The 27,591-nt window shown below is 37.4% G+C and overlaps 1 protein-coding gene across 10 annotated transcripts in view; it reads left to right on the top strand.

The window, feature by feature from the left end:
* LOC125236157 (brain tumor protein) overlaps nt 1-27,591 on the top strand; it is an 834,846-nt gene that overhangs the window by 799,965 nt on the left and 7,290 nt on the right. For 3 of the 10 annotated variants that reach the window (XM_048142868.1, XM_048142858.1, XM_048142866.1), the window contains one exon: nt 26,736-26,760. The exons of the other annotated variants lie outside the window; for them this stretch is intronic. Coding sequence is in view for 1 of the 3 variants with exons in the window: in XM_048142858.1 (XP_047998815.1) it covers nt 26,736-26,760 (25 nt within the window). In the remaining 2 variants the exon portion in view is untranslated. The remainder of the gene's footprint in view (nt 1-26,735; nt 26,761-27,591) is intronic. 10 annotated transcript variants of the gene reach the window in all.

Consider the following 27,591-nt stretch of genomic DNA (forward strand, 5'->3'; position numbering starts at 1 on the left):
TTGCCCGATAACAGTTATTTTTACTTGTTGCATGTTTGATGGATGACGGACGATGATTGATTGAATACGTCTTTTTGATTGTGTACAGTCGTAATAGATTTCGTGAATGCGTAAATCTATTCGTGTTTGTTAATGGTTGTGTCAAAAAATACGCCCGCTTTTAGGTGAGAACATAATTTCAAGCCACAAATTGATATCTATCGAAGATACAACAATTTGAACACAATAAATGGCTTCAGAAATAATACTCAACGATCCTGAGGAATCGTATATAGAATAGAAAAGCTCTTTATTATATAATGTTGGCATACACATACAGTTGAGCCGAGTGTTCCAGCTTGCTATTTGTGATGTTTACAATAAAACAACAAAATTTAGCTAACACTTCTATTTAATAAAGCATAGCAAAATATCCATAAAGTTTCCCGAAACATAATTCCTACAAGCATTTGTCTGTCAAAGCTTAACAGAACCCTTTTAACAAAGGTCCGTGCTTTAAAAGGTACAAAGTCACAATTACTCGACACGGGCGCACAACTCCCCTTTACTGCTATTCATTTAACCGAACGGTGGCAACCCTCGTTGCAATTTAATCACGTAATGTGTCATTCTGCTGGGTTTTTGGTTAACTACCTGCAACGTTTCACGTATACATGTCTTTACCTCGTATTCTCACTCGAACGCTTGAAACTTCGACTCTGTTTTCATAAAATAAAGTCTCTTTTTATACTGAGAGGTAGTCTAAGATACGAGGAATGAAAAGCTACGCGCGTAGCTTTAAAGTATAACCCGAATTTATTACAGCCATTACATAGTGCGCGAAAGTATATACATCACTTTTTATCCCGTGTAATGCGAGGTAATATGTGCGAAAGGGAAATTTATCGCGATTTTAGTGATCTTATGTATTTAAAAATGCAATACATGTCTTATGAACCTACTAAAAATATATAGCTAAAATCACCTGAAAACTACACGTGCAAGATTCTACCGAATGCTAACACTTAAATATCGAAGCGAAACTGAACGGAAGACGCAGAGTCAAGATAGTCGTATATATTTTTTTTTTTAATTTCTATATCTATGCTTGCCTTTTTCACACTTACTTGTTAGAACTTGGCAGGCTGGCTATTGATAAGAACTACAACTACAACTTGGTGTCAGTGCGAACTCGAGTTGGCATGCAACAGTCAACACAAACTACAAAATAAATCAGTAAATATCTGCAACAGCCATTACATTACAGTCATCCGTCAAAGGTCCCACCCCAATGTAACAAAACTCCTGTCACCGTGTCCCCCGCCCTGCGTGTGCCCAGTACACACTTGTTTGTAACTCGCGGGGTTAGCATTACATATTGATTGATATCAAAAGTGCTTTCGGACAACTTTTCAGTTAGGTTTTTTGTTACCAAGCTGTTCCCTATGCGTTTATTTATAGTTCTTTTTAAGCCGAAACAAAGTACTGTTTTTGAAATTTAAAAAATAATATTCGTAACCGCTATTCGATACCGGTTATGCTCTTAAATGGATCACCAGCATTAATGTTACATCCTGTATATATGCATCATGCCTTTTTGACTCTATTGACAGCATGTCAAAATTCAAATTTGAATAAATCTTTGTCAAGGTCATGCATTTAAGGGTTAAATACAAGCCATAGAAATCTATACTAGTGGAGATTGAACGACACAAGCACTGGAGCGATAGATTTTCAAAAGGCAAGCCTTACATATGTTAAATCTTAAGTCTAGACGAGTGCTTTAGCTGTTTGAATACACACCTAACGGAATTTCACCCCACAAAAATATGATTTCAGCAACACGAGCTTATGATGGTCTTGTTCTACACCAAATACATTCTCTTGTGCATTATTCCTAGCCGTTTACAAGGAAAAATTTACGACCTTAAATTTTTATCATATAAATGGGCATTATTAAGGCAGATGTGGCCCAGAATCCCGACAGAACGTCGCGAAGTGGCTCAAGATTGACTCCACCGTTCAGGAACTTGCCAAGAGCAAGTCAAACAAGAACTTATTCTGAATATTCTACTAAAAGTGCTTCAAGAGTTCGTTCCGAAACTATCACGTTCGTACTTGGTGAAAAATTGTGGAGGATTCAGAACGTACGCCGCGTATACCTTATTATTATAAATGACCTTATTTATCATGTTTATATTTTAGCGTTGTGCCTGTAATAACAGGCATCTCAGTGCAATTTTTAACTTGTCACAGCGTCTGTCTGTGGTAAGGCAATTTGATTCTTAATATTGTTCCACCGGAAAGTTTATGACTTATAATTTCCACGTATAAAAAAATCATACCTAGTTATATTTTGGCTGTCGGGAAACTTTTTTGAAACTTCTCGCAAATTGTGTCTACGACGCAGTTAAGTGTGTTAAAGTAGAATATAGTACCAACATTTTTCTTACCATTAACAATCAAAGTAGGTATAATTCGAAGTTGTAGTTCGGCATAGTAAAAAAACTAGAGAAGATTCTCTCAAATATGCTCTTCAAGAATACATTACAGCCCATTTACGCAGAACGGTTTTAAATCCTGCATCGTATTCCACAAGTTAAGTATAAGCCCTATTTTTCCACAAACCACCTAAAATTACACTGCCGTTAACCCCACCTGGACTAAATCTACTTTTAACTGCGTTTACATTGAAGTTTTAGTGCAGTTTTATCTGAATCGCGCTGTCGTTTCCGAAACTTCGTCTTCTGTCTCGCTTTCTGCATAAGTGTGAGGGAGAAGAACGATCGGGATTAGCGGATTAGGTGTTTTGCCCTCACGTTTTCTCTACGTGATGTATTTGCAACTAATTGACGTTTATATTGGGAAGGAAGGTGTTGGATTTGGTAACATTTTATTGCAAAGCTGTGTTCATTACTGACGTTATTTTCTATGTTACTTCATGTGGAGTAGGAATGGTATGATCCACTTACTATTTTATGTAGAAGCTCGACTAACTTCATAAATTGAAATGATAGTACAGCATGATGCAAGCTTTTGGAGTGTTTTTCAAAGGCCTTATTTCTCTATGAAATCCCTTCAAAAATAACCCATTTTGAAAAGACACTCCTCGATTAGGTAAATGATTTTGTACTAGCAATATAAATAAATAAATAAATATTGTGGACACCTTACACAGATCAACTTAGCCCCAAACTAAGCAAACCAAAATAATACTGTGGTCTGTGGTCAAGAGTAAGCCCATTTATAATAATAAAAATAAAAAAAATACTCTACTCTAATTTACTATACTAGTTTCTTTAATACTACGTGGTAAACAAGCATACTGGCTGCCTAATAATAAGCAGTCTCTGTTGCCCATGGACGCCTATGTTACTTTTGCATTGGTGACCCTAACACTCCGCACCTACGCTGAGTTCTGGCAGCCTGACTCAGAATTCAGATTCTCACCGGTAGAAATGAGGAGATTTTTTTACATTTATAACTTTTAAAAATCAGTTTCAAGATGTTTGTTTCTAACTTAACTCATTTCAACAGCAAAACCCCAATTAAAATTGTAACAATTCTTATTACAGTCTCAGACAACTCTGCAACTTGGAGTATGAAATCTTAATTTATTTTATAATTGCTATTTTCAGTTGTGGAACTAGTTCCTTTAGATTAGTTTTTACTTTCAAAGGATTTAAAAGAAAATAAACTTGGAATGTTTTGAAAATTAATGAGGTTCTTTAATCAAATAAATGATGTGTATTTTTGTGGGAATCCATGTATTTCTTACAAATATGACCTGCTTCATTGATGTTTTAAACTTCATTGAACTTCTTTTGATAATGACCCTTTAAGTATGTGGTAAATGGTAATATCACAAATAAACGCTATAGATTCATATCAAGGTAAGTTGACAACGTTTTTAGAGCCTTTTAGCCCCGCAGGTGCAACTGTTTTTTTACACATCAAAACTCTGAAATTATGACATTAATTATGTAATGTTGATTTAATGTAAATATTGTGATTTTTATTGTAGGTATATATTATTTGTATTATGTTGGATGTGACAATATTATGAGCCAAGAAGCTTGAAATAAATGAATTTTATTTTATTATTTTTATTAAGGACCACTTGCACCAACGAAAATGGTGGGTTAACCTCGGGTGGGGTGCAAGTGACCCTTGTTTAAATCTTGATCAGGGTATTAAAATTTCTGCCAACTTACCTTGGTACTCGTATAATTCTACGTACTTTTATTCGAACCGTGGGCCGCTAGAGGTAAAAGCCATTTTCCATAACGACGAGAAGTTGACAAATACGTGAAAATGTATACACATTACATGTTTAAATCACCATCATCCCGCTAAGTCGGCTCGGCTCGTTTACACCGCGAATGTCAAAAAAAGCATAATCATACCTCTACCGGAGCTTTGTAGAGATTACCCTGAACGTGTGCGGTGTTACATCCACTCGTTATGAGGTGCTAAATATGATTTGGCACTCTTAAGGCCGTTTTCAACCGATATCCCATACATTACAGGCGCCATCTTGGATATTTTCTATTGAAATCCTTCCGACATCCGATATCGGATCGGATGATGTGAAAACGGGCTAAATAGGTAGTAAGGCCGGTTTTAGTGTCATCCGAAACGACCGAGCGGAGCGATCCGCACGACCAATTTATTTGTACGAAGTTATCAGCATAAGGTAAAAGTTCAGTAAGGACTTTCATTTGAAATTCGAACAAAAATCCTCATTGCACATTTATAAAGCTGAAGCTTGGAACCCCATATAAATAAATACTTATGACAGTTATAATTACTGGCTATATCTGCTCATTAGATGTCACAAGTACTACGTAAGACGTTTTCAGCTCGTTTGCATCACTAATATCAAAAAAAAGCGCCTTAAAGGAGCACTTTCCTTAATACACCTGCAATTTGAGGCAGAGTAAGTGCATGATAGTGCAACAAAACTTTAGTGTGTCAAATTTAACTACTGAGTATATATTAACATACTTTACCAATTATCAAAATATCGTACCAAATAGCACATTACGTGTACAAATTGTACAATGTTTACCCAGCAGATGTAAACCTTTAATTCCGAGCAAAAACGGAAGATCCGGGGATCTCGCACTTGTTTGACTTGTCGACACTCTGACAAATTAAAACGAATATCATTATGCTGGAAAATCCGACACGAATTGATTCGTTCATTTTCTCAATTGAATATTTTAGAAGCTGCTTTCCGTGAACACATTCACTGCCGTTTTCGTAACGCTACGCGCGTAGCTGATCGAAGAGCTTACCCGCTTTGTATAAGAAAGCTACTACTAACAAAGACACACATACATGCACATACATAATCACGCCTATATTCCCATAAAGGGGTAGGCAGAGCACGTGAACCACGGGATTGCAGTGATAGGTTGCTCTCGCCTACGCCACAATTTAACCCCCAAAAGTAGACTTCATGAACGATGAATCCGCCTATCTGATTTAGATTGTGAGCGAGCTCATATACGATGTTAGATACATTGTGGAACTTTGGTCAAGTAACGCAATGTAATGAAACTCGTATGCGAGTTCTCCCGTGCAAATGACTCCTTAGTCCCGCACTCAACGTGTTAAACAATTTTCTCGACATTTTCCTTTAAAGAAATAATGGCGTCGCAAATGAAATAATAGCGAAGTTAATAAGCTGATGAATTATTAGTATGAATAATGCCACCAATTCACGGAACGTGCATAGTTGTGCAATTTTAATATTTAACATTCGAGTTTACAAAGAAAATTGCATGTCAAATGACCCGAATGCATATTATGCATCATTGTACAATTAACCCCATGTGCATTGAAATGAAATTACTTGAAAAAGAACCCTATTTCGTTGCACTTAGTGTACTTTACGAAACTTACTCCTCGATTCAAACTTTGAGCATTCGGTGAATATATTCATGCGGAAAATTTAGAATTCAGAGACTTATAACTTCTTTATATGGAAAGTTTAAAATAGACTATGAGCGAAACAAAATTTACAGCAGCTACCAAGAGATTGACACTGATGCGAGTCACATTTGCATAGGACTTTGACAAATGCGTTGAGTTTTGCCGCTCTGTGTTAATCCTAGGAAACTCATGGCTCGTTAATATATCAAATGGTGTAATAGTAGATTACATAAAATTAAGAAATGTAATTCGACCGTGCGATCTGAGACTGTTTTTATTTACTGGTTAAATTGTGTATACTATTTTTCTGTTCAACGGAGCTAGGAAGCGGTAACTTCGTTTAGCGCAGTGGCCTGAAGGACAAAAAATCATTTTAGTAATGTTTCCACAGAGGAATATGGGGACCACGTTTGTATGAGACAGTTTTCCCCTATCGTCTTAGTACAGTCTTTCTTCCCGTGGGTGCCATAGAAGTCGACTGTAGGATATGGGTTAAATTGTGGCGTAGGCGAGAGGCTTGCAACCTGTCACTGCAATGTCACCATTTGGATTTCTTTCAACCCCTTTTTGCCAAGAGTGGCACTGAAACTTAGTAGATCATGTGCTCTGCCTATCCCTTTATGGGATACAGGCGTGATTATATGTATGTATATGTATGTCTTAGTACATTTTTAGTTATGATACACCGGAGCTATATCCCATAAATAGGTTATCAATAACTAACGTAATGGCGGTTTTGCGTGCACCGTGGGCAAGCCACCGCAATGCAGTAGCGTCCCTAGGGATCTGCTGCTCGAACCCCGATTGCTTCTGCCTTATTTAAATAGGACGAGCCGACGCGACGTGTCCGATAGTTTACTAACCCTAAATACGATGGGACACGGGAAAGAAGAATGTGGATTGTAATTTTGTAATTTGCGAATTTTACATTTGGTAGCCTTGTAGAGTCTGTGAGGAAACAGAAGACTCGAAATTCTTTATTGTTTTTCTTTATTATTTATTTCATTGTAGTCATGTGCATGTTACAGTAGGTGTTACTCGATATTCTTAAGGCTATAAAACTTAATTTAACTTATATGTATGTGATATAATAATTTTTATGACTTTTCTTTTTTCGCACAGACGTTTGTATGAATTTAGTGTGAAAATGTTTCGTGTATAATCCGTTGAACAAAATGTGTTTCTTATACTTAGCGGCTGCGGTATTTGAATTGAAGCAATTTGAATAGTAAATTTACATTTATCTTGATTTTCAAATGTTTGATTAGTTCTATTCAATAGTTTAGTAACTACCAAATGTAATTAGCAAATTAAAACAACAACAAAACGCCACAAACGCTTTACTAAGTGACCTTTAACTATGAGGGTGCCTGGCTTTGACCGCGGACCGAGTATAACTTCATCACAGTACAGTACATGAATTGTTATTGTATTCAGAAGGGATCCTTTAATATTTGACTAATAGCTAGCAATTTGTCAAAGCAAACATGCCCCAGAGGTCGTCCATTATATATTAAACCTTCTTAATTTCACAAACGGCGCCATGATACCGCAAATTTTAGCGAGATTCTGTCAAAACTTAGCTCTTAAAATCCGTGACTTAATTTTACTTTGTGCAATTCAAATCGAATTTTAGCAGGAAGGAACAAAGTTCAAACAAGCGGGAACTTTGTACTTTAAATACTGCTAATACAATAGCTTTCGAAATAATCAATTGCACTTGATCAGAATTGTAATCGGAATATTTATTTCCCTTTGAATTATGATTATTCTTATCATTTACTTTACACATCTCGCATAGATTTTAGGTTAAAGGAAATATTAAATTGTATTCACGAAACATGCAAAATTTACCGCACGAATTGGAATAATTACATAAAATCACAGCTTAGATTATTACTCGCGATTGTATTTATTTAGCATTTTTCGTCGGTGCTAGCCTTGCCAGTTAATCGCAATTTTAACGAGCTTTGTTTCCGAACGAACTCCTCTTGTTAAAATTTTGAAATGCGAACCGCGAAATACAGCTTATAAACTTGGCCAGTTCAAATTTCGAAACGACGCTCGCATTCGAATCGCGTGCAAACGTATTATACTTTTTTATTGTAAAAAGAGATCTAAAACTACTATTCCGCCAACTTTTACAATAGGTTTAATGTAACAAGTTGCAAAACACGCGATTTGTGCATAAGTAATTTTAACAAAATTGCAATTAAGTTTTGAAAGTAGGACATTTGACCTAAATCTCCGTCGCTGAATGTTTTTGCCGCAGTACTACTTGAAGCGGCAAATGCCTACGGAGTTCATTCCCTATCGAAAGCGGCCTCATTAAGTGACGAATGAAAAATTAAAATCGCCGATAAGGACGGCGTTATTCATTGGAAAGAGAGGGCGAAGGCGTCTCTCTAACAGCCAATATCCGCTCTATCAGCTGACGGAAACAGCTGGCAACTCGAGTGAGCGTCATTCATTCTTTTTTTCAAGTGACTAACGATTTTTCTACTGTAACGAATTCGTCGCCATTTATTTTATGTCAAAATTGGCATCAGGTCGGGTGTTTGTCGCAGTTATGGGCGTTTAGCGGTGATTTATATAAACGTCCGTTAGCGTCGAGGCTGGATCGATTTTAATGTTCTGCGATGGGTTTAACTATCCATGTCTGAGCTAAAGGTTAACGAACCAGTACTTGACAGAGTATTAGACTTGCGTAAACCGTTTGATACAGTTTTTGATATCGTATTTACTATTTGCGTACAACTGTACCATTTTGCTCTGCAGCTAGAGCAAAATGAGCCGAATAATATTACATGCAAAGGTGCTAAGCGCATTGCAGAGTTAGTCAAATAAAATCACTTGGTAGGTAAGGTAAGACTACCATTTCTCGACACCTTATGTCCAATAGACCCTTTTTCACATTTATTCACAATATCTTAGATTGAAAATGGCATCTACTAGGTCAATGTCGGTGTCGAGCACTGGTACTTTTACCATACGGTATTAAACTGTTTCTCAAATAACCATATGTTACCATGCCAAGGCTCTTACACCTTATTGCAGTTATATGGCTCGTATTATTAATTACCTGTAACACGGAATCGTAAAGCTCCGATGTTAATGGCAAACGTAATTATCATTTAATGATGCATCATGGAAACTGCTTGCATTTAATGATCATATCAATATGAGTCAATAGTGTTATGAGTTACCTACTTGGCATTGCAAATAAATAAAGTCTACGATAAAAATAATATATTGAAAACCTCAATACAGCAAGAATACACAGCCACTTAAGAAGAGGAACAACAGGCGATCTTATCACAAAAAATCGATTTCTTCCACACAACCTTTATGTAAATAAATATTAAGGTAGGCTTTAAATCGACCTGTAGTAAAACGACTCTTTTTTTCTTCAATTTAGTCATACTTTATTGAATTTAAGTGCTCTGTTTCAAAATGTACCTCCGTTTCTAAAATTACACTGGAACGTCTAACCTCTTGTTCAGACGCCCCAAGAAGTATAATAACCACGTCAGCCGTGTAAGCTGGCAGGTTCAATTCCCGGCTCGACCACACTTGTATGGACACTAGGACACATATTCAACATTATAAACAATCAAACAGTGCGCGACGCCCCCGGCTCCTAGCCCCGAGGCGCTGACTCGCTAACGCCGCGTCTTGCGTGGGCGACGGTCGCGGTCGCGCGACTGTCGCAGTCGCGTCTCATCGCATCGTCTACTTTCCATATCGACAAGGCTTGATTTCGTATGCTTCGCATCGCCGTCGCGCGACCGTCACCCACGCAAGCCACGACGTTGGTCACGGCGGTCACTCAGTTTCATGGGGCCAACCTTGTACAACTCACTACCCTCAGATATAACTAATTAGAAAAGTGACCACATATTTAAAAATAAACTTACACTGCTACTTACAGAAAAGGCATACTATAGCATCGATGAATGTATATTATCTAAATGTTAAATTAAAATTAATGTGATAAATACCCGTTAACTGTTAATTACAGACATACATACATACAATCACGCCTGGATCCCATAAAGGGGTAGGCAGAACACATGAAACCACTAAAGCCTCAGTGCCACTCCTGGCAAATAAGGGGTTGAAACGTTGAAAGAAAACGAAACTGTGACATTGCAGTGACAGGTTGCCAGCCTCTCGCCTACGCCACAATTTAACCCATATCCCATAGTCGCCTTCTACGACACCCACGGGAAGAAAGGGGGTGGTGAAATTCTTAACCCGTCACCACACAGGCTAATACTGTTAATTATAACTTTAATATTCAATTTTTTTAAATGTTAATTACCCGACTACGGCAACGCAAAAGGAGGGTTATGATTTTGACCGGTATGTATGTGACTATGTATGTATGTATGTATGTATGTATGTTCATCTGTTCCCTCATAACTTCTAAAGTACTCGTTAGAATTTGACAAGCGATATGTCATTCGAATCGTCTTAATCGTCCGCTGGTTATAGGCTATATAACGTCACCGCAAACGAAACATGGCGCCCTCTAGAGGTCATAAAGTAACGAAGCAAAAAAATAAAATGAAGTTAAGATGACATGTTGTATATCATTTGAAAGGGCTTAATTAGCACATTTCAAATATGTACATATTATAAGCTTTTATTTCCAGCATTACCTGATTACACCGGATAATTCAGTAATTTCTCGGAAAAATTTACTACTTGCAAATCCGCAAGCGCAATGACATAGTTCCATGCATTATCCGACTTCGGTTACACACGAAGGCTTTTGCCAAAGGAACTAATTTGGCTGCTTTATATAATTACTAGCTTTTACCCGCGGCTTCGCCCGCGTAATAAAAGTATTCTTATTGAAACGTTTACAAAAAATAAGATTTTCATTTGGATCCGTAGGTTTCTTTGTAAGTAGGTACATCTGTCCGCGATTATTTCGATTAAGGTAAAGCGGGGCAATTCTTGACTGCCATTGTAACTGATCTATTTGCTGTACGGTCAGCCAAGAAAGTGGTTTACCACTTTTCGACTCTATTGATCGAAAAGTGGTAAACCACTTTTTTGGCCGACTGTACCTTACACATATTACTATTGTTTTAAAAGAAATTCTTGCAATGATTGTAGAATTGTTACACAGCGACCACAGCGTAGGTAGTAGGTACGAATAATTATGTATGTATTTTACCCAGTATATGAATATTTATACTGGGGAAACTTCATACAACCCACATAGACAGTATCTCGACGCTATGGTCGGTAGGGTAAAAAGTACTATCTTGCATTATCGCTTACAATTTTTTCCATTTTGCTTATACTTATTGCAAACGTAAACATATAAAAGGCAAGCAAACAACGATCTTCTTACAGCACATTGAATGTAATAGTTATTACAGTCTACAGATGCAGGATACTCGCCGATGCCTACTTACTAATCCCTTCCCACTGAGCCACCTGCATTTTACACTGCCTAGATATCGATTGCCGATCGATTATTCCGACCCCAATCCCTATTCTTATCCCTGTCCCTATCTCTATCCTTGTCCCCGTCCCCGTCCCCGTCCCATCCCCGTCCCCGTCCCCGTCCCCGTCCCCGTCCCCTATCCCTATCCCTATCCCTATCCCTATCCCTATCCCTATCCCTATCCCTATCCCTATCCCTATCCCTATCCCTATCCCTATCCCTATCCCTATCCCTATCCCTATCCCTATCCCTATCCCTATCCCTTCCCTATCCCTAACCCTATCCCGTCCCGTCCCGTCCCGTCCCGTCCCGTCCCGTCCCGTCCCGTCCCGTCCCTGTCCCTGTCCCTGTCCCTGTCCCTGTCCCTGTCCCTGTCCTTGCCCCTGTCAAATTATCATGCTAATAGGAGGTGAACTTTGAAAAATCCTTTCTTAGTTCTCCTGGAACTTCCGTGTCAATTTGAAATCTCTTGAACCAGAAGTAAAGATAAAAACTAAACCTATACTTATGGCTATTTTGGATATTTTAACCCCATTGCACAACAACAGGGAGAAAATTTCTTTTCCACCTCATTAGATTTTAAAATCGTTGTATTTATCGTGATCAGCGACCCGATAAACCATAAAAACGATACCCATATTGTGTTTTTGACTTTACCCCTTTGCACCCCTTTAGGGGTAAAATTTTCAAAAAAACCTGAAACATGTATTTAGTCATATGTCTTTAGAAATCCTCCTGTGAAGTTTCGAATAAAATAGTCAAACTAATCTTGTTTCCCCATACAAACTTTGAACCCCCATTTCACCCTTTTAAGAGGAGAATTTTGAAACATCCTTTCTTAGTGCTCCTCTACACTATATAAGGAACATATGTGCCAAATTTAAAATCTCTAAGACCAGCGGTTTTGGCTGTGCGTTGATATGTCAGTCAGTCAGTCAGTTTCTTCTCTTATATATTTTTTTTTTTGATATTTTAACCCCATTGCACCACAACAGGGAAGAAGGTATTTCATTTCCGCCTCGTTAGATTTTAAAAACGTTGTATTTATCGTGATCAGCGACCCAATAAACCGTAAAAACGATACCCATATTAGTTTTTTGACTTTATCACCCCCTTTTCACCCTTTTAGAGGTTAAATTTTCAAAAAACCTGAAACACGTCTTTAGTCATATGTTTTTAGGATCCCTCCTGTGAAGTTTCGAATAAAACAGTGAAACTAACATTGTTACCCCATACAAACTTTGAACCCCCATTTGACCCCCTTAGGAGGCGAATTTTGAAAAATCCATTCTTAGTGCTCCTCTACACTATATGAGGAACCTACGTGCCAAATTTGACATCTCTTGGACCAGCGGTTTCGGCTGTGCATTGATATGTCAGTCAGTCAGTCAATATCTTCTTTTATATATTTTTTTGATATTTAAACCCCATTGCACCACAACAGGGGAGAAGGTATTTCACTTCCGCCTCGTTAGATTTTAAAAACGTTGTATTTATCGTGATCAGCGACCCGATAAACCATAATTGATTTTTTTACTTTATCACCCCCTTTTTACCCTTTTAGGGGTTAAATTTTCAAAAAACCTGAAACACGTATTCAGTCATATGTCTTAAGGAATCTTCCTGTGAAGTTTCGTATAAAATAGTCAAACTAATCTTGTTTCCCCATACAAACTTTGAACCCCCATTTGACCCCCTTAGGAGGTGAATTTTGGAAAATCCTTTCTTAGTGCTCCTCTACACTATATAAGGAACCTACGTGCCAAATTTGAAATCTCTAGGACCAGCGGTTTCGGCTGTGCGTTGATATGTCAGTCAGTCAGCTTCTTCTTTTATATATTTAGATTTTATTAAAGACTTGCAATATTTTTTCGACCTAAAGTTCAATTTCATACAGCAAATTGTCATAATAACAACTAGAAGTAGTTTGACACTGTTTTGACATTCTGACGTGTATCATAGATTGTAGGACACCCTAGATGTAGTAGATGTTACGTCATCATGGCATAATGAGTTTCCACTACTACAATATACTGGGTGAAACAAAATTGGTAATACAAAATAATATTTTCTGGATCTATTCATGATTACGATCAACTTTTACTATGGGTCTTATATCGAATTCGGCAAAAAAAATGTGTAAATTCTGGTATCGAGTTCATTAATATGTATGCAAATTTGCAAGGAATTAGTATGGAGAAATGGGTACATCATAATAATGAATCATATCAAAAGTTGGGTTCATAATTTGTATGAAGATGTAGATTTTGAAGTGATGTTTTCGAAGATGGTCCCATAGTAAAAGTTGGCTGTAGTCATGAGTAGATCCAGAAAATATTATTTTGTATTACCAATTTTGTTTCACCCGGTATTATTGAAAGCCAGTTAATCATCTAAAATTAATATAATTTTCATAAAGAGAGAGAGAAATGCGGTATCACGATACTGATTGTCAGCTATACCTGTCTCTTTCAGTATATAGTATGCTTCATGAGAGTGTGTATATACATACCGTAGACGCGGTCTTAAACCTACTTAAAGACCCACGCGGTCCTAAGCGGCGTCTAAACTTAAAGTGTCGAGCAAAGCCCGACGCACGCCGTCCTAAGCCAGGCACCGAAGGCACCCTTTAACTTAAAGTGTCGGGCAAAGCCCGACGCACGCCGTCCTAAGCCAGCCACCGAAGGCACCCTTTAACTTAAAGTGTCGAGCAAAGCCCGACGCACGCCGTCCTAAGCCAGGCACCGAAGGCACCCTTTAACTTAAAGTGTCGGGCAAAGCCCGACGCACGCCGTCCTAAGCCAGGCACCGAAGGCACCCTTTAACTTAAAGTGTCGGGCAAAGCCCGACGCACGCCGTCCTAAGCTGGGCGCCGAAGGCGCTCTAACTTAAAGTGTTAGGCGAAGCCCGACGCACGTGGTCTAAGCCGGGCGCCCTCTAAATTAAAGTGTCGGGCGAAGTCCGACGCACGCCGTCCTAAGCCGGGCGCCGAAGGCGCCCTCTAACTTAAAGTGTCGGGCGAAGGCCGACGCACGCGGTCCTAAGCCGGGCGCCGAAGGCGCCCTCTAACTTTAAGTGTCGGGCAAAGCCCGACGCACGCCGTCCTAAGCCGGGCGCCGAAGGCGCCCTCAAACTTAAAGTGTCGGGCGAAGGCCGACGCACGTGGTCCTAAGCCGGGCGCCGAAGGCGCCCTCTAACTTTAAGTGTCGGGCGAGTCCGACGCACGCGGTTCTAAGCCGGGCGCCGAGGGCGCCCTCTAACTTTAAGTGTCGGGCGAAGCCCGACGCACGCGGTTCTAAACCGGGCGCCGAAGGCGCCCTCTAACTTAAAGTGTCGGGCGAAGCCCGACGCACGCGGTTCTAAGCCGGGCGCCGAAGGCGCCCTCTAACTTAAAGTGTCGGGCGAAGGCCGACGCACGTGGTCCTAAGCCGGGCGCCGAAGGCGCCCTCTAACTTTAAGTGTCGGGCGAGTCCGACGCACGCGGTTCTAAGCCGGGCGCCGAGGGCGCCCTCTAACTTTAAGTGTCGGGCGAAGCCCGACGCACGCGGTTCTAAACCGGGCGCCGAAGGCGCCCTCTAACTTAAAGTGTCGGGCGAAGCCCGACGCACGCGGTTCTAAGCCGGGCGCCGAAGGCGCCCTCTAACTTAAAGCGTCGGGCTTGTGGCATACGACCACGGCCATCTTCTGAATCTCTGCAAGTATTTCTAAAATTTACAAACTTATTATAACATTGAGTTTATGTATTGAAAAGAATACACAGCTGTGAATTTCATGCATGATAATTTCATAAAACAATTCTATCTTGTTTCATACTTTTAAGAGCACATTTTATAGTAGTCGGGTTTTAGTTTTTGAACTTATTTTTTATTTATATTTTAAACATTGTGTATAAATATGACCTGTAAAACATTTTTTTTTGCCAATAAATATCTGTATTCTGTATTCTGACCACCGATTGACTTGGTCGCCTTTTCTTGTATGATACATATTTCAGCTGATACTGGTGGTACAAGAATAAGTGTTGTAAGTTTATTTCATTATCAAAACGAAAAACAAAATGGCGTATTTTGCTGCGCTATCATATAATGGATAGCGTATACGAGCCCCTCACATATAAACCAATTAAGAATTATTGCGGGCCAATAAATAATAATTGTCGTCGCGATTAATGTCCCGTTATTATTTCACTGAAAATTTGGCTGTTACAGCGAATAACTGGCAGTTAATGAATATTTATCGCAGTCGTTATTTAATATGTTACATGTTATTGATTATCAACACAGATATAAGAAGCAAGGAGATCGCACATACCAGGCGATTTGTATTGAATACGCTTCTCGCAGAAAGCACACACACTTTTACATGGACGCTCCTATTGTGCAATACACGCGCACACATAACTAGATTTAGGCCTGATTTAGACGGCGTGAGAACTCGCATGCGATTTTAGTAATATTGCGGGCTGTTGAGGTTAGATTAATTTTGCACAGCCATCAAATACCGCAATGTAATGAAACTCGTATGCGAGTTCTCGTACCGTCTAAATGGGGCCTTAGATAGAAGAAACAAGTTCATCTATTTGTATAGGGGCCGAACGTGTCAGATTTTGTACTGAAGTTGTTACTTGCCTGTGATTTTAACATATTTCTCAGGCCCTTGAGTGTTCATAACTTTTGTTTTGTTGCAATTAAATATCACGTAACGAGGCATTTTTAATGTTTTCGTTGACTTCAACATACAAAAAATTACGCCCGAATGCTGCAAGCTGCGATTAAAGACGTACAACTCAGTGCATTTTACTCAGTTCATTTGACTTGCTAATTAGATACGCACACAAGGACAAATGAATGCTCAATGAGCTCACAACTGCGACACATCCGCCGGCGGCGTGTCCGTTCTCTATTCTAGTATATGATCTGAGATTAAGCTTTGTGGCTACCATGCGTTATTAATAAGTTACTCGACATCGTAAACCTCATAGAAAATTATGTAAGGAGAAAGTGAATAGCGCCTCCTAACGGTTACTTAGTAGAACCAAAAATTACATACATTTTCCGTCATGAGTAGCGTATTCTAAAACGGCAACAAACTCTTATCATTTAATTATAATTTAGCGATGATGGTAACGAGTCTTTTATGAAGGCCGTCAGATTCTAAGGCGCGAGCATTTTTCATGAAGAAATGTACACGACAAAATCGCAACCAACATATCACTATTGATGACGATATCAATTCTAATGTTAACAGGACTTTTTTTCATTATTTTACTACAAAAATAAATAATCGGCTTTGTGGCCTGCGATCCATTTAGGAATTTCAATTATACTTTAGGCTCTTGATTCAAGACAAGTTGTTTAGTTACTAATAGACGTTTTTAAATGTTAATTGAAAATTCCAAAGAAAACTTTAGCACCAGCCAGGGAATTCGGATAACTTTAATTAAGAAACTCGATCCTTGTATCAGAAAATCAAATTTTGTTTCATATTCCCGACGTGGACTTCAAAAATTCCCTTAATTAGACTATTTAGCTTAATTAAGCACGAATTTGTTCCGAAGCCCAGCGGAATTTTAATTTGAGCCAAAACAAACTGCCCGAAGCGGCATTTTTTCCCGCTTTGCGAACTTTAAATTCACGTCATTCAGTAACTTAATAGGAACTTTTCTGCGGAAATACTTCAGTTATTGTTTCACTTTCTTTGATCCCGGTTTAGCCTTTCAATATTCAAAGTGAGGTGCACTTTAATTTAAACTTCGACATTATAACTTTGCCTACTGAGTTTGTTTCGTTTTTTTCGTGGATGAAATAAATTATGTAAAGTATGGCAAACCAACTTTGTCAGTACGAAAAGACGATAATAATGATATATAAATAGGAAGAAATCATTTTCTACTGACAACTTTAGTTTAGTATACTACATATATGCAAGCTTTGACTCTGGTCAACATCAACTCGTAGTTCATTCAGTTAAAGAAAAAAATCCCTCAAATCACGTTTATGTTCCAAATTCAAAATTACGAAGGTTACATTTTAAATTTGGAACGTGTCAGTTTGAAATGTGAATGCAGCTGACCGCGCCAAACTGAAAGGGCGAAAGTTCGTTCGAAATTCAACCACAGAGAAGCCTTTCGGACGACTCTGGCAGTGTATAAACTGTGTAAGCCGTTCGTTCGGATTACTTTTGTTCGACGAACACAGATATTCGGAACAGTTCGGTAACAGCCGTTGTCTCAATTTTAACGATTCACTTGTTTTCGTGTAAGACCAAGGTAATATTAATTGAATATTCAAATACAGAATTTCTGTTCTTGTTTATAAATTCACGACCGTTGGGGAAAGAAGGATAAACACAGACAACGTTGATGAACATTTTTACCCGACTACGGCAACGCAAAAGGAGGGTTATGATTTTGACCGCTATGTATGTGGGTATGTATGTATGTATGTATGTATGTATGTATGTATGTATGTATGTATGTATGTATGTATGTATGTATGTATGTATGTATGTATGTATGTATGTATGTATGTATGTATGTATGTATGTATGTATGTATGTATGTATGTATGTATGTATGTATGTATTTAAATATGCCATTTCAAATTTTGATTATGAACTGCCTCTGTGTAACATAGGCTGATTTATTTTATATTTCAATTCTTTATGAACTATTTTAATTCACTTACATGTCTTGAAATAAATAATAAATATATTTTACACGCAAAAGACGAGCCGCCTGATGGTAAGCAGTCATCGCCGCCCATGGACATAAGCAACATACTACTAAATTACTTTTTGAACCATAGCCAAGCTGTTTTTACACATGAATTATTATCCCACTCACTCTTCTAAGCTATGAGTGAGGGGCAAGACACTTGACACGACCTCACATGCTACGAAATGTTGAGTTAGGTCGGGATTCCAGTTAAAAATAAAATACCGCGAACTTGGTTGGTTTTTTACGTAGTTTCATATTTCTAAAGATTCTTTTACAATGTCGATATTAGTTTTTAAGCTCGACTAGACAATGGGTATCAGAAACAATAGAGGCTCATTATTGAAGAAAATTTACCTATAAGCATTTAAGTAGCTTTAGAAAATGTTAGCATGCCTGTTAGGCTTCCGTTTGAGCTCCATATTGGCGGTGGTCTTAATAGTTTTTAGTTAATTTAATGTCGCTAAAAATTAAATATATGAGCGTTTGCAGAAAATAAAGAAAGATGACTTTCCAGAAGATTCGTCCTTATTCGGCGGAATCTCGCAGTCGAAACACGTTGATGGTTCTACAAACAAGATCATGTTAGATATATTTGACATATTTGTCTCGTGTAACGTTTTGTAAGCGAAATCTTCTAATACTCCTCACTAACTTAAGACTCTCGTTATATTATCCCAAGGCAGAAGCCATTTTATTTGAAAACTGAACAAAATTTTCTTGTTTTTCCTTTTCTGAGTATTAATTAGATTCATTTCTTTACAGGTAAGTATCCCGTCCCGACAATCTCGACATGCCTCCCTGGACGCCGATGAAGGTAAAACGTCGTTTAAAAAACCCGTCAACGAATCGGATCAGGCCGTGGGGGCTGATGTCGTTATTCAAATAACTTTAAAAGCCGTAAATAGTATATTACGATACAAATGCGCAAATTAGGAACTTCCAAACAATTGGCGATAAATTAAAACACGACCGTAAGGAGTGTTTTAAATCAACACAAAGGACGTGTACCTAATGTACTTTTTCAGTACAATATGACCCTTTGAAGTTTCTAAATAGGTACGTAAAGTATCAGTTCTCGCACTAGTGCTATAAAGTAGCAACATGTGTACTTACTCATACCGTTTGAGTGAGACGTGTATATTTTCTACTTTTAAAGTCATATGTTTTAAATCGGCTTGAGTTACGAATTTCCTTTTCGCACGTGTATCGTACGACGTTTTTCAGTACAGATGGCCCTCCGAAGTTTCGACCTGACATATAATGAACCACTTCTCGCACTAGTGCGTAAAAAAACACCATCTGTACTTAAACGTAATTTAAAAAGTAGCCGTGGATGGTTCAACATTTTTATGAGACCACTTTATTAAGTCGTAAATGACTATAACCATTATAATTAAATAGATTGGTTTATCTATAATCACCCTTAGTGTTTACGCCTACAACATTAAGCTACTTATTTACGATTATTGACACCTTACCAGACGTCTTAAATTGTTAACCATCTTACTACGGCGCCAAAATAAAAATAAAACCTTCTCTTCATGTACATAAAAACAAAACAGTACACATTTAACTGAATTACTAACTTGGTAATTGTAAATGTGAAAGGAAAAGGTCATATATCCAAGACAACATAGAAAGAAAATCAAACTTTACTTGTATAGATGGTAGGTTGTAGATACAACAGCTGAGTTTAGTGATAGGGAGGTATTAGGTTTCGAAGGTTGCATTAGGGTGCCCAGTGTGGGGATCAAATTGCTGCCCATTAGGGCGGAGACAACTGCTCGTGTAAAACTGTTGTTTTAAGCTCGATATTTTAGTCAATCGCTCTCCCGCGGCGAAGAATATTGACAAGTAGGTATATAAATAATAGCAAAAGCAGTGGAAAATGACTTGATTTTTTAAACAAAAAGTTACCTATCTACATAGCTACTTTTCTATTTTATTGGTTACCCTAACTACTAATTATTAATCGAAACCGGAAAATTAAAAATTAATTAAAATGGAAACCGGACCTAGGAATTGCCATAATTTTCTAAATGAAGATAGTTGAAGAGATGGAGAGTGACATGGGCTTTTTGTCTCTTTATAACCCCCCCCCCCCCCCCCACTTCCCTACAATGGGGGGGGGGTGGAAGTTTGTGTGGATCATTCTGCAATTTCAGATTTTAACGCGAGCGAAGCCGTGGGCAAAAGCTAGTATTTTGTATGAATAGCTTAGTCCTGTTTCTTATAAATATAAAAACGCCCATTACACACACTTGTTCATTAACTTGCTCCAACAACCATTCCCGCTGTGAGCTATTTTGAGACACACTTGCTTCTGCCCTTGACATAAAAATAAAGTCCGGTTACTCTGGTTCCCCTGTTTATACAAAAACAACATCATGTCAATACTGATGAAGGTTCTCGAATAATACGTAGTTACACCTGTATTCGTTTACACAAAATTTTATCGACTATTAAAATAAAATTACAAATATAAATAATATAGTAACACAAAATAGAAACATACGAGTATAATTTATAGACACATAATTAAGACTTACTTTTCACCTGGCCTTTCACGATGTAGGTACGCTTGTCACATTGACTAAGCATGACTCCAGAATGTTCTGATGAGACGGCTGGTAAATGGTATGATATTATATGTGTTACTTAGTGGTGAAACTTCTACTTTCCTTGTAGGTATTTTTTTTATATTCCCGATAATCTTGAGGTACAGCTAGGGAGCCAATCTTGATTGGCAAGTAATTTCAATTAATCGAAATATTTTCCATGATTTACTTTATTAACTAATTTAATTATCTACTAGTAAATGTCTGTGATTAATTACTTGTTTGAAACATGATGTCTAAAGAGTAATTCACAAATTAATTAGTTCCAATGATCAGTAAATTGAATTAAGTAGGTGGATCAATTCGTCTCGAATTTCGGCTAATTTTAGTGTAACATTTACTTCTTACTAATATTATTGCTTAATATATGTTACCTACATACATTTAATATGTACCTACTTACACTGAATATATTTTTTTTATTTTATGTGATTCTTGATGTGAAATAACACTGAATTGATGATTACTTCAAAGCTTTGCCGAACGTATTTGATTAAAGAAGCAAACTTAGCAATTTTATTTCACTTATAGGTAATTGGAAACAGAATTGAAATATAAAAATGCTTGACTTTTCTTTTATACACTTTAATGAAGGTTACTATGACATTGCCTTATTATTTTTGAACATTTTTCAATCTATTCTAATATTGAAAAATGTCTATCTATGTAACTCTTCACGCCTAAACTGCTGAACCGATTAAGTTGAAATTTAGTACAGAGATATTTCGTTTGAGTTTCGGAGGCATAGGATAGTTTTTATTCCACAAATCACCCTTTAAGGCGATGAAAAGAGGGCTGGAAACTGACTTAAAAAAGCATTGAATTCATTGAATCTGTCGAAAACAGAAACTTTAGGTAGATAACGAGCGATATTATAATAATTACAAACAAAGTAACAAAACAAACCAAATTATACAAGTAATTGGTAATTAACGCGACAACAAATATTTGTTCCAACACGCTAATTTGTACAAACGTTGCATATATTCTGTTGGTTTATGGTAATTCTGTATAATTACGAATGTGACAACGTTGCCGTGTTAGGTACATCGTCTTAGAGTTTCTACTATTACAATAACGTCTTTGATTCTTACTTAGTAAACTCATAAGAAGTAAATTTAATCGTAACTTATAGTGAAGCAAGGTTGGCAAAAAAAGAGTAAATAGGTAGAAATGGAACTAATTTTTCATCATGGCAACTCTTACTGTTCTCATAAAAAAAATACTCAATAGTTGCCAAATGCCGAACGGTTTACATTGACGGAGGCGCCCCTATTATTTTCCACTTTTTCCCATGATAAAAGTCGAATACAATAAAATACACGTAGATAATAGATACAGTTTTATATACACTCTTTCTTTGTGAACATCTCTACTCTCTAGAGAGGTCTGCATTGGCCACGGTAATCGCTTGCAATGAAGCGGTCTGTGTGCCTCCTAAGTCTTAAGAAAACTTGGATTAGTACCAATTATTTATTAATGTTAGTTTGATGAAATTATTTCCATCTTGATTAATTCGCAAACGAAAGCATAGGGAACTTTAACTAAACAGCCTATTAATTATTTAGTAGGAAGTTAATTATATTGTAATATCAGATAGTTCTAAACCCAAAACAAAACCGCATAACCAATTAAAAAGCGTCTCTAAACCCCAAACACGCAAATAAGCCTACTCGCCCCAGAACCATTAAAGACCAATTTACAACTATCAAATTCGATTCCCAAATGTCGCGCGTACCGCTTACCTCCGAAATTCAAATTTGGAATTCCTCAGAATTTTAATGGAGGCAATTTATGACGTCATCTCTACGTAATCGCCTTACGCTGTAATTGTCTTTAGCCATAATTAATATTACTTGAGCGTTATTGTTAATGAAAGAGCGTTTTGGGATGTCATCGTCAAAATGCTGAGCGTCACGCTTCCTTGGCGTATGCTTTGATGGTGTTTCGTTGGTTTGCCGAGTCAACTCCAGCCGGTTAATAATTCAAATAAGGTCACCTCAGGTATATGCGTCTTAAATAGGTATATCTTCTACTTTAATAGAACGATTGCAACCCATTTTATTCGGAGTATGGCGACCGAACTTAAAAGCTATTCTATGTTGCGTTTCGAAGATATTTACACGAATTGAGGTTGCCTCAGACGACCAGACCCCTGTTGAAAGCATGAAGCTATAGGTAATTTTATGCGTGTCAAACCTACATGTATATTTTATGCATTTTGTCAGATGAGGCTATTTTTTTCGAGGCTCGAGTTAGATTCCCATAATCGATTTTTCGCCAAGATTCGCTTACATTATGAATACATTTACTTGACAGCAATGAGTCAGCTTAAGGTTTACCTTTAAAAATTACACCTGCGCTAGCCATACTTTAAACATGAACATGTAGCGCGGGCCATTATAAACACCATTAAAAAGCGATTTGCAATGTTATGTCGCTTGTGGTTTCTTTATATTTGCTTCTATTTCTTGAAATGCCTTTTAGTTTATTTTATTTAGTTACATAGACCTAGTAACATAAGTGTCTAACTTAATTTGGAATAGCGATTCAGTATCTCACATAGATAGAGCATTGTGTTTGTAGGTATCGAAGTCTTTCGACATGGTATTCCATATTTTTGACAATTTTGCAACAAAATCTACTTAGGTTCTTCGAGCTTAGAACCATTTCTGATGCCAAACGTTTCGAAATGTATATAGAAATCGTAGTTAGTACATTATTGAGAGTGGAGACTACTCCGAGAGAAATGATCCCAAGAAATTCCGCTCGTAAGAATCAGTTCCTTTTTCATTATTAAAAAAACTCCTATTTACCTACACATTAGCATAAAATAAATATGTTTCAGTCAACCTTTAACAAAAAGTGCCTTTAATCTTTAATATTGAATGACAAGATGAAACTTGTTCAATAAAGTGGAATCATGCAAATCTGCCATCCCTTATTAATATTATGTATGAAGCGAGACGGCAACTGTTTGCAAGTTGGAAAAATTGCAAATTCTTGGAAATCTATTGGAGCAAAGTTTCACCAAGGGTTTTTGCGGTACTTTGGCATTTTTGTGAAATACTTAAACTAGGAAAGTAGGTTAATATTGTTTTAAAGATTCTCATGCATAACAATATATCACTCGTGGAGTCAAAAATACATTTTAGAACAGATGGGGCTTTTTGCCATTTGCGAAACTTCAGTGAGAGGAGAGAAAAGAGGACCATCTGTACTGAAAAACGTGAAACTATACACGTGCGAAAAATAATCGGACTTGTTTTTTTCGCACGTGTAATGCCAAATTAGTAGGTACTAATTTGGCATAAATAAGCACTCGTACATATTATACATGTAGAGACAGTGTGACTTATGTACGTGTGTACGTACTACTTATATTCATATACAAAAAATAAGAGAATAGGAATATAAGGAATTTAGAGTTTGAATTAAACATTGAATTTAATATAAAATCTAAATTAGAAATAGGTAGTGCAAAATTAATTACCGTAGATATACCGCGTTTATCCGCTAAAATATCACGGCGAGCCAACGTTAAAATTCAAACGCGTCAGTGTAACTAAATACAAATACGTTATAAGGATTTTCCACAACATGCGCTCAAAGTAGGCCAAGATAAAAATACATTTATTAGAAATAACGGGTCCTTAATATAAAAATGTTTATACCATGCACGAAATAAAGCATCAGATAATTATAAGAAAAACATGGACAGCGGTTCAATCAAAGTAATTACATATTTACGACGCTTTTCGATGAAGGAAAACATCTGCGAAGAAATTCAAAGATGTACATAGATGTGAAGTTCCCAATCCGTATTATTCTAGCGTGGGGACTACCCCCTAGTGAAGGCCTATGCCCAGCAGTGGGACGAATATAGGTCACATTATTTATGTATGACGTTTACATAACTGCTTAAAAAATCAGATTGCTCGAAAAATTGCGTGGAACTGTACGTGCTCCTTGTTTACTTATAAAGTCCCGCCATACGCATTAAGTTGATTCGTGACGTCGTAAACGCAATGTTGCCACTCGAAAAAACGCCATCCGGTACATGGTCTCATGAATTTTAAGTTCACAACTCTCCCGGCATATTAGACATGGCAACCCGATACATTATATATTTCGTTTTATGAATATGAAACGATTTTCTTAGATGCCTGGGGGTTTATATGTATGTCTGCTAAAAGTTTTGTCGGTTTACCATCTGCCTACGCACCTACCTTGTACCTACGTAATTACAATCATTAAATTTCACAAGAAGTACTTAATTGACAAACTCTAAATAAAATAGATTAATTACTTCTCACCCAGATCGACTGTCTCACTGTAACCTCAAAAAGGCTTTTATTGTCTACATAAATATATAGAAAACACTCATGGCATTCATGACTCCGAAACAAAACTAATATGCTGATCACACAAATGCTCATACCAGGATTCGAATCCAGAATCATCGGCTTCATAACCACTATCTTAGACCGGTCAGCAGTTAGCGTTTTATCGATATAGACAAAAATTGTATTTGTTTTGTAAAACGAGGTAGCATACTGACAAATAAAGCACTTTAATAATAGCACAATTTAAAGGTAAAACAACGTTCTACCGTTAATTGGGATATCCAGCGCACCCTAAAAAGGTTAATATTGGCATCTGTCCGCGCCATCTGCGTCAGATGAGCTGCCGGGCTCATTATTGCCGATTCCCTGTCATTTATCCAATCAATAAAGCTAAGCCCGACTTATTTTGATTATATATAAGGATAAAAACGCCTAAGTTTTAAGTGCTCATTGAGTCTGAAGTCACAACATGTCATCAACATCATCGTCCTTGCCTAATCCTATCGAGGCATTTTGCCACGTCTCATAGTAGGTTGACGTCGCAACCAGCGCATGAACATACATATTAATTTAGTATTGATTTTAAACTTTATCACTACTCATTACTATCTTTTCTGTCTCTTATAAGACTTCGATTTTCCGATATGCCGCTCTCTAGACATCTTTATTCCTTTTCAATGAAAGCTTTCAGTTGATCTTATTCAAATCGGCATTCTATAGACGCTCACAGACTTGAATTTTTCAATTTGCCCAAGCCCAGATCATCCCTTGCGCAAAGTTTATTTACGGAAAAATACAAAGTTAAGGTAATTCCCGAACAATACTTTAGCCAGATTATTTATTGTGCACTCCAGTCTGACGCGCCTCCGCCACAACTCACAGACGGTGCTAAAATGCTCCGGGTTCGCCCTTACGTTTCAAATGTCATTAATGTCCTTATTCCTTCCAAGCTTTTACCGTCTCTAATTTCTGGACCTTTGAGTCTGTTTCCATCAATTGTAGCTTGTGATTTACGTCGGATCTGGAAGCATTTTCGGTTGCCGTAATCTGCCTCGGCCCAATCTCAATTAATGAGGTCCCAACAGGAGTCGAGACGGTCTTATTGCCCGCACTGGGACTGGACGTGTTTGCAAACCGATCCTGGTTATAAACTATTCTGTGCATCTATAATTCTGCTTTGATTATGTTTTAATGGCTGTTTGTACCAGGAATCGTGCATTGTTGAGGCTTATAGAATTGTACTGGAAATAGATAATGGGCACATAGTTTTCAGTAAATGTTACAATTTTGCTTTTTCGACATAACTTTTCCAATCGCGTCATAATTTAGTAAAAGCGAAATAACTCAAAAATAGTTTTGTAACATTTATTCTGTTTCTTTGGAGACATATGTACGGTAATATGATGTGAAAAGCAATGTTGTAAATTTTTACGCAGATATTATTTCTTGCTAACCTCTCCTATATATATATTGTTTATTGTTATTAATATACAGTGACAAACTTATATCTAACATATAGTCCCACAAAACTCTGGAACAGAACGAGTTTGTCTGTGGGATCAACAGTCTCTCAATTACATAAACATAATTAAATTAACTTAAAGAAAAATCATTAAACTTCTTAAATAATAGATAATATAAATTATAGCATAGTTTTAAATTTGTTTGAGTGCTTTTCACTTCGGATGGCTGCAGGTAAGCTATTGAGCAGATATGGAATACGCTTTTTTAGCGATCTGTCACCAAAATAATTATGAATTCATTTATATTACCTAATATGTGACTGTAATCTTACATCTGTTCTATATATTGTGTTTACACATTCGTTAAAAACTAAAACCAAATGAGTACATATTACACTTGAAAACCAAAATAGTCGCGTAGTCTACAGAACTCGGTTTTGAAGCATCACCAAGTCAAATGTCCACATTCAGATGTTAATCTACCCGTCACAGTACACATTCCACCATATATCAGCACTAAGGGGTACTCTCTGGAGACTACCGGCACAATGCTGTACCATTTTCAAATATATTCTAACCAAATACTGTGCTGTGTATTAATTAATATGAAATATTTTACTCGGAATCCTTGGTAACCGAAATAATCCAAGAGTTTTTGTCGGTGAAAACAGTAACCGTATCCTATAGACGCCTGTAACAACAGAGAGCGCGTTGTCGACCATTTAAAAACCTGTAGATATTATTTTTTAAAACCCTGTATTTTTTTCCATTAGCCTGATTCAAAAGTCAGTCATGTATCTGTCAGGCAATTTCTGACGGATTAATCGTTCGATCCGTAATACCCAATTGTTACTCTTTATTGATTCTCCGAGCTCCAAGATTAATCAAAAACTACGTACGGGGCCTTTTGTCTCGTGAAATTCGGATTGCAGCCGGAACCTATTTTGCCTGGGCTTTGTTCGCAACAATGTCTGCCGTATATCGTGATCGTGTACTGCGGGCCTAGCAGAATGACAATTGTTGACGCTAGATGCCGATCGAAACGCAGTCTGATTCTGTCGCG

This window comes from Leguminivora glycinivorella, chromosome 18 (assembly GCF_023078275.1).
Source record: "Leguminivora glycinivorella isolate SPB_JAAS2020 chromosome 18, LegGlyc_1.1, whole genome shotgun sequence".
NCBI lineage: Eukaryota > Metazoa > Arthropoda > Insecta > Lepidoptera > Tortricidae > Leguminivora > Leguminivora glycinivorella.